General features: G+C 40.2%; 1 protein-coding gene across 2 annotated transcripts in view; it reads left to right on the top strand.

The window, feature by feature from the left end:
- The window catches only part of camkmt (calmodulin-lysine N-methyltransferase), a 246140-nt gene that overhangs the window by 221857 nt on the left and 11598 nt on the right, over window positions 1-12685 (top strand). For both annotated transcript variants that reach the window (XR_009655047.1, XM_060925612.1), the window contains exon 9: window positions 5261-5324. Coding sequence is in view for 1 of the 2 variants with exons in the window: in XM_060925612.1 (XP_060781595.1) it covers window positions 5261-5324 (64 nt within the window). In the remaining variant the exon portion in view is untranslated. The remainder of the gene's footprint in view (window positions 1-5260; window positions 5325-12685) is intronic.

Below are 12685 nucleotides of genomic sequence, written 5' to 3'. Positions count from 1 at the left end.
ATTGTTGTGCCATCTGGAACCCAGTTCTCCATAATGACCATGGTGTTAAACTTTGACTTGCTTTGTCGAACTTTCTTTATCTTTGTGGAAGCCATGGCCTAATGGTTAGAGAAGCAACTTTGGAACCAAAAGGTCACCGGTTTGATTCCCTAAACTAGCAGGAATGGCTGAAGTGCCCTTGAGCAAGACCCCTAACCCCCAACTGCTCCCCAGGCTGCTCAGGGTTTGGTCTATGTCGCTCTGGATGAGGGCATCTGCTAAATGCCATTAATGCAATGCAATCAATGGCATGTAATGAAGGTGTTTTCCAGTACATTGACTGATATTTTATGTCAGGATCGTACTGGAAGATCCAAGTCTCGTTGTATGATTGTTTTCTTTGACATTAAGGGCATAATTATGGAGAATTGGGTTCCAGATGGAGCAACGGTGAACCAACTGTTCCAGAAGCGAAGAAGAAAATGATTGAGCTTCTGAGACAAGTAACGGAAGAAGACCTACTGCACTGCTTTGATCAGTAGAACACCAGAATGCAGCGATGTGTAGGTGCAGAAGGGGAAAGGAACTGAAATGCAAGTTTTCTTCATTAAAATTAAATTACAGCATTAGTCTCATTATTTATTAGCAGCACCTCATCTTTTGTAGAAAATACTATTATTTAAAAATAACAAGAATTAATTTTTGTTTGAAGAAGTAAACAGTTTGAAAGGGAATTTAGTAATTTTCTGAGTAATCTTTGTTTTTTTATACAAACAATTTTGCTCATTTTTATAATTCTACAAAACATTTTATCATTGTGAGCTTAATTTTGTGCTAAGTAATTAGCAAAAGGCCACTAATGCAATTCATACATTTATTTCTTTAAAATTTAAAATATCTGAAGTGCTATGAGTGCACTGAGAACTGCTAAGCGAAGCATATTAGCATAGCATGACAATTAGCAGAATAACATCATTATAACCTTGGAACTATGATTGAAATATAATTAACAATTTAATTTTGTTGTCCTAGTCTTAATATAGGTATGTGAAAATCAGGTCATCCAATCACTGATCACCCGGGTCACTGCTGCTGATTGGGCGTGGCCACACATGCTCATGTGACTTAATTTAAGCCAAGTTTGAAGCTGTGTTTTAGGACTACTCAGAGTATGCCTGTACTGATGATGTAGTCCATAAAATCCTCCATCACTTCGTCTTCCAATATTTTTTGTAAACAGATAGAAGTGTGTGAATGAAGTTGCTGAAACTCCTGTTCATCAAAGTCATTGAGACGTTATATGAAGATAAGTTTTAATCTTATCAAATCTCATTTTATTTCTTGGTTAATGCAATGGTCTGCATCACTCGTTCTGTTCAAGTAATTTGGAGCATCATCACATGTTTTCTGACCTTCATACAAATTGGATGTCTGGGCGGAAGTTGCAGAAACCTGGATGGAGTTTGCCATTGAAACAGCTCAGTTAATCATGATTTATATTACTCCTATCATGCATTTGTTATGTTTTTGTGGTCATTTATCTTGTTTACTATTGATTTACATTGAAATTTATGAAAATTATGAGACAATAAGATTTTGACAAGGATCATCTACTGAATGGTGAAATTTTTGTTAAACAATTCAAAGTACAGGGTGTTTCAAAAAATGTGACATTATTTGAGATGTAAATATCCCAGAAACTACATAGTCTGGGGCGGCACGGTGGTGTAGTGGTTAGCGCTGTCGCCTCACAGCAAGAAGGTTCTGGGTTCGAGCCCCGTGGCCGGCGAGGGCCTTTCTGTGCGGCGTTTGCATGTTCTCCCCGTGTTCACGTGGGTTTCCTCCGGGTGCTCCGGTTTCCCCCACAGTCCAAAGACATGCAGGTTAGGTTAACTGGTGACTCTAAATTGACCGTGAGTGTGAATGGTTGTCTGTGTCTATGTGTCAGCCCTGTGATGACCTGGCGACTTGTCCAGGGTGTACCCCGCCTTTCGCCCGTAGTCAGCTGGGTTAGGCTCCAGCTTGCCTGCGACCCTGTAGAAGGATAAAGCAGCTAGAGATAATGAGATGAGACTACATAGTCTGGGCAAATGAAACTGAACAGACTTAATGTTGAGCAATATAAGATTTATTCCTCAAAATTTGAATGAGAAATTCAAAGGTGTGTGGATTCCATGAATGATTTCACAAATTTTCAATGTTCGCGAACCCGCTTGACCGTCTCTTCTGATGCTGGTGGTCGTCCAGATCCTTTTGCCCTGCACACACAGCCTTCCTCTTTGAACTTTTTGTGCCACAGTTGCATTGCAGTTGGTGCATGTTTTAGAGAATTCTCTCGTAAATTTACGCTGCACAGTCTTGTTCGACTGTGTTCGAGCGTACTCTAACACACAAAACGCCTTTTCTTTTCCAGTGAATGGCATTTCTATACCGAAAAAGATAAAAACAAAAAACTTTAAACATAAAATTTTCACTTGTTTCCACACATGCTGTTAAAATTTGAGTTCAATTAAATGAGAATTGGCAAAGTTATTAGATTGTGAAATTATATCAAATTTTTTGAAACACCCTGTAGTATGGAAGTTTTTTTGTTTGCACTGAGTAAATTAATTGTAATTGTAATTAATTAATAAACTACTTTATTACTTATTTTCACAGGCTTTAAATTACCTGGTACCGCTTTTTATTTTATTGAGCTGGGTCAAAAGATTTAGAAATTTTAACATTTAAAAGGGTATCTTTCTAGGAGAGTGGTCACACTTTCTCTAACCATTTTCCTTTGTTTTATATGTAGAACAATTGACCAAAATTAACCTGATTTTCCTTGTTGCAGAAAGAATTTCAAGCTATTTTCAGTGGTACCATTTATGATAGACACATCAAGTTCATTTTTTGGTCCCATACCTACTTAATATTAATTTTCAGTTATATTAATTCACTAGGCGGCACGGTGGTGTAGTGGTTAGCGCTGTCGCCTCACAGCAAGAAGGTCCGGGTTCGAGCCCCGTGGCCGGCGAGGGCCTTTCTGTGTGGAGTTTGCATGTTCTCCCCGTGTCCGCGTGGGTTTCCTCTGGGTGCTCCGGTTTCCCCCACAGTCCAAAGACATGCAGGTTAGGTTAACTGGTGGCTCTAAATTGACTGTAGGTGTGAATGTGAGTGTGAATGATTGTCTGTGTCTATGTGTCAGCCCTGTGATGACCTGGCGACTTGTCCAGGGTGTACCCCGCCTTTCGCCCGTAGTCAGCTGGGATAGGCTCCAGCTTGCCTGCGACCCTGTAGGACAGGATAAAGTGGCTACAGATAATGAGATGAGATGAGATTAATTCACTACTGGTTTTCATTCAGAACTTCAATATAATCTCACTTCACGAGGTGAAAATGTGAATGTAATTGCATTTAGTCTAAACCTTAAAGGAACCTTACATTTATTAGTGCATTTAAGTTACCTTTAAGACCAGCCTGTAAATTTAGTAGTAAATTTAAGTATCTTTACTGAACTTTTTAAATTCATTAAATATACTAGTAACTTTTAAGACCCTTTACTGGTATTCTTAAAAGTAGTAGTGATTTTAAGTACATTTAAATGCTAAATGTAGGAACTTTAAGTCACATCTTAAATGTTCTTTTTAACAGCATTTTTTATCTTTAAGAAGTCATGAAAAGTCACTTAAAGTTATACTCTAAGAATTCTTAAAGTTATAAGTAAATACACTGAAATTTAGCACTTCGTAAACTTTTAGGATACCTTGAGAATCTCTTAAAGCTGTTAATTCGTCTGGTGATTGGATCTGCGTGCCACATTTAGACTCTTTCAATACCCTAAGCAGTGTTTTATGTTCATATTCTATTCTAGGAATGTGGGTTCTTTGTCATTTGGGCTTATTTTTGGACAAAGGCACTAGTGTGATGATTTACACAAAAATATAATTCATGCATTAAGTGTACCAGAGGTTTAGGTCGTGTCGACATTCATTATGATTGTATCATATGCATGACTGACAGGTGGCTATGAGGAAATGAAAGAGGAAGTGCCATAGCAAGAGTGGGAAGGGAGCTTTGTGTAAGTTAAGGTCAACCCTTGCCTACTTTGTCTGTCAGTTCGCCTTCTATTGTCCAGTCTGACCTTCTCCACCCAAAACATAGGGTGAACGGATCGGCCTTTGATGCAACACTGTGTTAAGCATTGCACGTGAGCACAAAGGTCATCTGTCCATCTCTCTGACTCTTAAACTCAAATATCCTACAGAATGGCAGAGTGGAAACTCTTCATCATCACGACTGATTGCTGTGTTTTGACTATATGACTTTAATGCAATATTCAAAATAGAAAGTCTGTACAGAGGGAGCAGCAGTGGTGTAGCTCAGTGTCATTACTGTTTTTTACATGCTTTGTATTGTAATCGTAACCTGCTTGTGTTTTAATGATGGAGTGTTTTTGTTAGGCGATAGTCACCTCTTCTTTTAGTAGACTGTGTATGAGGGTGCGGTGGGGAATAGGACAAAAGGGTGCAATAGAACAAAGGCTAAAGTCTTCTTTCTTCATATTGTTCTTACTGACTCCTCAGACTGAAATCAGCAGCCAAAATAGAGCTCATGCTCAGCCAGTCATAAACACACACAGACACACACACACACAAACGACCGCTGCATTGCCTGTCTCACAAATAGTTACACGCGACTGCACATTTGTACATATACTAACAGTGATTAGCTTACTCTCAATTACACATAAGCACTCGAGCAGAAATGACTGTGACATAAACACTCTCATTCCTATTCTCTGAGACACACACACACACACGTGCACATGCCTGCCATAGCCCAGGCAAATAACGGAACTCAAGGGTATTGACAGTGTTTGAAGAAAGTCATCACAACACTACAATTTTGCTATAAGATTGTCACATTTGAAGCCAAATGATCATTCCTGTTGTTAGCAACCAGATACCAAAGTCAGATAAAAAGTGTATTCATGGGTTTACAGAAGACCTTATGTTGTATGCATGCATCTGGCTTCTTACACACATCTGTAATGTAGATTTTAGCATATGATGAAAGGAATATTCTCTGACTGCCGTAAGCAAGGCGTGAAAATTGTAAATGCATCGACAAATCTACTAGAGATAGAATATTACTGCTACAAATTGATTTCCACATTGATGATGGATTTTTTTTTTGCAAACAAAAAATTAATAACCTATTGCTTTATCTCCATCCACGATCATTGAAAATGCATTCTAATCACTCTCTCTCTCCCTGCTTCATCTTATTTCTCTCATAGCCTGTTTCTCGACCAGTACAGAGCCTACCTGGTTGATGCTCTGAGGAGATTACTGCGGCCTGAAGTAAGTGCGTGTGGGCGTGCGTGCGTGCGTGTGCGCGCGCATGCTCTTGTATTCTCACAGTGTAATTAGGCACTGTGCAGTGATTTGAGGGAGTAATGGAATGGCAGGGTTAATATCATGTAATACTTTAATACTTCTTATTATCTGCAACTTGAATTGGGGTTTTTCATATTTGATGCTCGGCTTTATCAGCCGTGTGATAAGAGCCGCCGCTGCCAGAGTTACAATAAATGAAAACGCTTTAAAGATAGCAACAGATTTGTATTTATCTTCAAACCCCCCCCCAAGTCCTTCGTGGTGAATGTTTTCATATTTATATACATATGAAAGCGTGTGTATGTAAGGGTGGTGGTGCAGATTTGTCAATGCTTTGGTAGGACAGCTTGTGATGTGCAATGCCCTGATCACTGTGATTTCCCCATTTATGTTTACACTCTTCTATTGTCCTTTCTCTCTCTCTCTCTCTCTCTCTCTCTCTCTCTCTCTCTCTCTCTCTGTCTCTCTCTCCATGCAGACATATTTCGGAGCTGAATTAATAGCCATTCTCACCATGTAATGAATTAGAGTTGTCCTTTGGGTGTAAAAACGATAACGCTCTCATAAATTCAAGAGAAAGAGCTATTTATTTTCTCATTAAAACAGTATAGCGTGAAACATTATTAATGACCAAAAGCATGCCTATGCCGGCCAATTGCATTTTGGAAAACCAATTAATTTTCCTTTAATGACTCCGTTTTGCTTTGTTTTTTTTTTATTGTCAAATGAAGGTGAACGAGTTGCCTCGCACAGCCAGAGATTAACATAGCTGTAAGAGAATGTGTGTTTTCAGCTCACAGTCAAACATAAAGGCTAATAAAACGAAGGAGAGAGCCGTAGAAATGAGCCGATCCAGCTCTTCATTGTTTGTTGTTTGTTTCATTCAAGTCCAGGCCTCAATTTAATTGAAACAATAAAATGCTAGAAAATATGAAACAGTATTTAATGCTGAAGGATTTCAAAGAAACTTTGAACCTTTGAGTAATCCTCTTAGCACGGCTGGTTGTTCACGGCCTGTTGATCTATAAAGGGTGGGGATGAGCAATTGATTGGATTAGTTGAGCTTTAATCTTTTTGTTTATTATCTAATATAATACCTGGGAGAAATCAAACAGAATGTAATGATGCAAACCACCACTTGCGGTGAAGCTGTGTTTGATGCCATGTCTCTTCCGTTGATGCGTCACAGCCGGATAGAGCTTACATCTTTAACCACGCTCATAATTTCTTGTTGCAAGTGTAATTCTGACAACTGCATCTGCTTCTCTTTTATATATATATATATATATATATATATATATATATATATATATATATATATAAGATGAAACTCTCATTTTAGATTCTCTTGCTGCTGTATGGACTTTATTTTGGTTAACTAGATCAGCATCTGTGGTTTAATAAAAAGCCTAAAATTAAAAGAATATTTAATGTAGTTTAAATAATCAATTTAAATTCCATGCCAAGTCATTTTTAATACTTTAGTGCTGAGCTCATGAGTGACCATGAAGAAGAATTTACAGAAAAATATTATCCAAATTTCAAGGACTGCATTTGGCCTGGACTTTGGTCTCACATTTTTACCAACATCTACTGCTACTCATCTCATTATCTGTAGCCGCTTTATCCTGTTCTACAGGGTCGCAGGCAAGCTGGAGCCTATCCCAGCTGACTACGGGCGAAAGGCGGGGTACACCCTGGACAAGTCGCCAGGTCATCACAGGGCTGACACATAGACACAGACAACCATTCACACTCACATTCACACCTACGGTCAATTTAGAGTCACCAGTTAACCTAACCTGCATGTCTTTGGACTGTGGGGGAAACCGGAGCACCCGGAGGAAACCCACGCGGACACGGGGAGAACATGCAAACTCTGCACAGAAAGGCCCTCGCCGGCCACAGGGCTCGAACCCGGACCTTCTTGCTGTGAGGCGACAGCGCTAACCACTACGCCACCATGCCGCCTCATCTACTTACTACTACTTAGTTTTATTTAAGAAAGAAAGAAAGAAAGAAAGAAAGAAAGAAAGAAAGAAAGAATAAATTAAACAATAACAAACAACCCTTTAATTATGGGCCTAATTTAAAATATGTAAATAATGTCTCTGGAGTGTGTGTACATGTTTGTGTGTGTGTTCATATATTGGCATGTTTTTATATCTTGTTGTGGACCAAGTAACCCCAGAAGGATAAAGAATATCTGACCTTGTGGAGACATTGCGCTGATCCCCAAGAGGAAAACCAGTGGGGTGGTTTTTATTTTGTTTTTGCAGCTTTTATTAAAAAAGGTAAAAGAGACAAAAGGTTTCCTTTGGGTTACTGAAGTTAAGGTTAGGGTTCGCTTTAGCTTTGCTTGCACGTATATAGCATTAATTACTGTATTACTACAAACCTCGTTTCCAGAAAAGTTGGGAACTTTTCCAAAATGCAGTAAAAACAAAAATCTGTGATTATTTTTTATTCACTTGAACCTTTATTTAACTGACAAAAGTACAAAAAAAGATTTTCAATAGTTTTACTGACCAACTTAATTGTATTTTGTAAATATGAACAAAGTAAGAATTTGATGCCTGCAACACATTCAAAAAAAAGTTGGGACAGAGGCATTATTACCATTGTATTACATCACTGTTCCTTTAATAACACTTTTTATTCATATGGGATCTGAGGATACTAATTGTTGCAGTTTTATAATTGGAATTTTTGTCCATTCTTGCTTGATACAAGACTTCAGCTGCTCAAGAGTCCGTGGTCACCGTCATCTGATTCTCCTCTTCATGATGCTCCATACATTCTCAGTAGGAGACAGATCTGGACTGGCAGCAGGCCAGTCAAGCACAGGCACTCTGTGTCTACGAAGCCACACTATTGTAGCTCATACAGAATGAGGCCTGGCACTGTCCTGCTCAAATAAGCATGGACTTACAGTGGGGCAAAAAAGTATTTAGTCAGCCACCAATTGTGCAAGTTCTCCCACTTAAAAAGATGAGAGAGGTCTGTAATTTTCATCATAGGTACACTTCAACTATGAGAGACAGAATGGGGGGAAAGAATCCAGGAAATCACATTGTAGGATTTTTAATGAATTAATTGATAAATTCCTCGGTAAAATAAGTATTTGGTCACCTACAAACAAGCAAGATTTCTGGCTCTCACAGACCTGTAACAACTTCTTTAAGAGGCTCCTCTGTCCTCCACTCGTTACCTGTATTAATGGCACCTGTTTGAACTCGTTATCAGTATAAAAGACACCTGTCCACATCCTCAAACAGTCACACTCCAAACTCCACTATGGCCAAGACCAAAGAGCTGTCAAAGGACACCAGAAACAAAATTGTAGACCTGCACCAGGCTGGGAAGACGGAATCTGCAATAGGTAAGCAGCTTGGTGTGAAGAAATCAACTATGGGAGCAATCATTAGAAAGTGGAAGACATACAGTGGTGCTTGAAAGTTTGTGAACCCTTTAGAATTGTCTATGTTTCTGCATAAATATGACCTAAAACATCATCAGATTTTTCACACAAGTCCTAAAAGTAGATAAAGAGAACCCAGTTAAACAAATGAGACAAAAATATTATACTTGGCCATTTATTTATTGAGGAAAATGATCCAATATTACATATCTGTGAGTGGCAAAAGTATGTGAACCTTTGCTTTCAGTATCTGGTGTGACCCCCTTGTGCAGCAATAACTGCAACTAATCGTTTCCGGTAACTGTTGATCAGTCCTGCACACCGGCTTGGAGGAATTTTAGCCCATTCCTCCGTACAGAACAGCTTCAACTCTGGGATGTTGGTGGGTTTCCTCACATGAACTGCTCGCTTCAGGTCCTTCCACAACATTTCCATTGGATTAAGGTCAGGACATTGACTTGGCCATTCCAAAACATTAACTGTATTCTTCTTTAACCATTCTTTGATAGAATGACTTGTGTGCTTAGGGTCATTGTCTTGTTGCATGACCCACTTTCTCCTGAGAATCAGTTCATGGACAGATGTCCTGACATTTTCCTTTAGAATTCGCTGGTATAATTCAGAATTCATTGTTCCATCAATCATGGCAATCCATCCTGGCCCAGATGCAGCAAAACAGGCCCAAACCATGATACTACCACCACCATGTTTCACAGATGGGATAAGGTTCTTATGCTGGAATGCAGTGTTTTCCTTTCTCCAAACATAACGCTTCTCATTTAAACCAAAAGGTTCTATTTTGGTCTCATCCACCCACAAAACATTTTTCCAATAGCCTTCTGGCTTGTCCACATGATCTTTAGCAAACTGCAGACGAGCAGCAATGTTCTTTTTGGAGAGCAGTGGCTTTCTCCTTGCAACCCTGCCATGCACACCATTGTTGTTCAGTGTTCTCCTGATGGTGGACTCATGAACATTTAACATTAGCCAATGTGAGAGAGATCTTCAGTTGCTTAGAAGTTACCCTGGGGTCCTTTGTGACCTCGCCAACTATTACACGCCTTGCTCTTGGAGTGATCTTTGTTGGTCGACCACTCCTGGGGAGGGTAACAATGGTCTTGAATTTCCTCCATTTGTACACAATCTGTCTGACTGTGGATTGGTGGAGTCCAAACTCTTTAGAGATGGTTTTGTAACCTTTTCCAGCCTGATGAGCATCAACAACGCTTTTTCTGAGGTCCTCAGAAATCTCCTTTATTCGTGCCATGATACACTTCCACAAACATGTGTTGTGAAGATCAGACTTTGATAGATCCCTGTTCTTTAAATAAAACAGGGTGCCCACTCACACCTGATTGTCATCCCACTGATTGAAAACACCCGAGTCTAATTTCACCTTCAAATTAACTGCTAATCCTCGAGGTTCACATACTTTTGCCACTGACAGATATGTAATATTGAATCATTTTCCTCAATAAATAAATGACCAAGAATAATATTTTTGTCTCATTTGTTTAACTGGGTTCTCTTTATCTACTTTTAGGACTTGTGTGAAAAATCTGATGATGTTTTAGGTCATATTTATGCAGAAATATAGAAAATTATAAAGGGTTCACAAACTTTCAAGCACCACTGTACAAGACCACTGATAATCTCCCTTGATCTGGGGGTCCACGCAAGATCTCACCCCGTGGGGTCAAAATGATCACAAGAACGGTGAGCAAAAATCCCAGAACCACATGGGGGGACCTAGTGAATGACCTGCAGAGAGCTGGGACCAAAGTAACAAAGGCTACCATCAGTAACACACTACGCCGCCAGGGACTCAAATCCTGCAGTGCCAGACATGTCCCCCTGCTTAAGCCAGTACATGTCCAGGCCCATCTGAAGTTTGCTAGAGAGCATTTGGATGATCCAGAAGAGGATTGGGAGAATGTCATATGGTCGGATGAAACCAAAATAGAACTTTTTGGTAAAAACTCAACTTGTCATGTTTGGAGGAGAAAGAATGCTGAGTTGCATCCAAAGAACACCATACCTACTGTGAAGCATGGGGGTGGAAACATCATGCTTTGGGGCTGTTTTTCTGCAAAGGGACCAGGACGACTGATCCGTGTAAAGGAAAGAATGAATGGGGCCATGTATCGTGAGATTTTGAGTGAAAACCTCCTTCCATCAGCAAGGGCATTGAAGATGAAATGTGGCTGGGTCTTTCAGCATGACAATGATCCCAAACACACCGCCCGGGCAACGAAGGAGTGTCTTCGTAAGAAGCATTTCAAGGTCCTGGAGTGGCCTAGCCAGTCTCCAGATCTCAACCCCATAGAAAATCTTTGGAGGGAGTTGAAAGTCCGTGTTGCCCAGCGACAGCCCCAAAACATCACTGCTCTAGAGGAGATCTGCATGGAGGAATGGGCCAAAATACCAGCAACAGTGTGTGAAAACCTTGTGAAGACTTACAGAAAACGTTTGACCTCTGTCATTGCCACCAAAGGGTATATAACAAAGTATTGAGATGAACTTTTGTTATTGACCAAATACTTATTTTCCACCATAATTTGCAAATAAATTCTTTAAAAATCAGACAATGTGATTTTCTGGATTTTTTTTTCTCATTTTGTCTCTCATAGTTGAAGTGTACCTATGATGAAAATTACAGGCCTCTCTCATCTTTTTAAGTGGGAAAACTTGCACAATTGGTGACTGACTAAATACTTTTTTGCCCCACTGTACCAGAAAGAGATGTTACCTTGATGAATATCCATCCATCCATCCATCCATCCATCCATCCATTATCTGTAGCCGCTTATCCTGTACAGGGTCGCTGGCCAGCTGGAGCTTATCCCAGCTGACTATGGGTGAGAGGCAGGGTACACCTTGGACAAGTCACCAGGTCATTGCAGGGGCAATGCACATAGAGACAAACAACCATTCACACTCACATTCACACCTACGGATAATTTAAAGCCACCGATTAGCCTAACCTGCATGTCTTTGACCTGTAGGGGAAACCAGAGTACCTGGAGGAAACCCACACAGACACGGGGAGAACATGCAAACGCCACACAGAAAGGCCCTCGCCGGCCACTGGGCTTGAACCCAGGACCTTCTTGTTGTGAGGCAACAGTGCTAACCACTACACCACTGTGCCGCCCCCTTTGATGAACATGTCTCTCTAAAATCCCAAGATATCAATGGTACCTTCACACACATGCAGCTCACCCATGCCGTGGACACTGATGCCCCCCATACCATCACAGATGCTGGTTTTTGTACCTTTCTCTGACAACAAACTGGAAGGTGGTGTTCACCTTTGGCATGGAGAACTCGACGTCTGTTTTTCCCAAAGACAAGCTGAAATGTAGACTCATCTGACCACAGCACATGTTTCCACTGTCTTTTGGTCCATCTGAAATGAGTTCAGACCCAAAGAATTGGCATCGTTTCTGCATAGAATTGATGAATGGCTTCCTCCTTGCGTAATACAGTTTCAGGTTGCATTTCTGGATGCTGCAGCAGACTGTGTTATGTGACAACGGTTTCTCGAAGTACTCCTGAGCCCATGTGGCTATATTTGTCACATTAGCATGACGGTTTCTCAGGCAGTGCCACCTGAGGGCTCAAAGGTCACGCACATTCAACAGTGGTTTCTGACCTTGGCCTTTACACACCGAGATGTCCTTGAATTCCCTGAATATTTTCACAATATCATGTTCTGTAGATTTTGAAAGACCTAAAATCTCTGCAGTCTTGCATTGAGAAATGTTCTTTTTGAATTGACTAACAATTCTCTTATGAATTTTGACACAAAGGAGTGACCCATGCCCCATCCTTACTTGCAAAGACCGAGCCTTTGGTGCTGCTCTTTTTTATACACAATCATGATACCAATTAACCTGCTTAT

The sequence above is a fragment of the Neoarius graeffei genome, chromosome 7, assembly GCF_027579695.1.
Source record: "Neoarius graeffei isolate fNeoGra1 chromosome 7, fNeoGra1.pri, whole genome shotgun sequence".
NCBI classification, from domain to species: Eukaryota; Metazoa; Chordata; class Actinopteri; order Siluriformes; family Ariidae; genus Neoarius; species Neoarius graeffei.
This window is presented reverse-complemented; position numbering and strand designations above follow the sequence as displayed.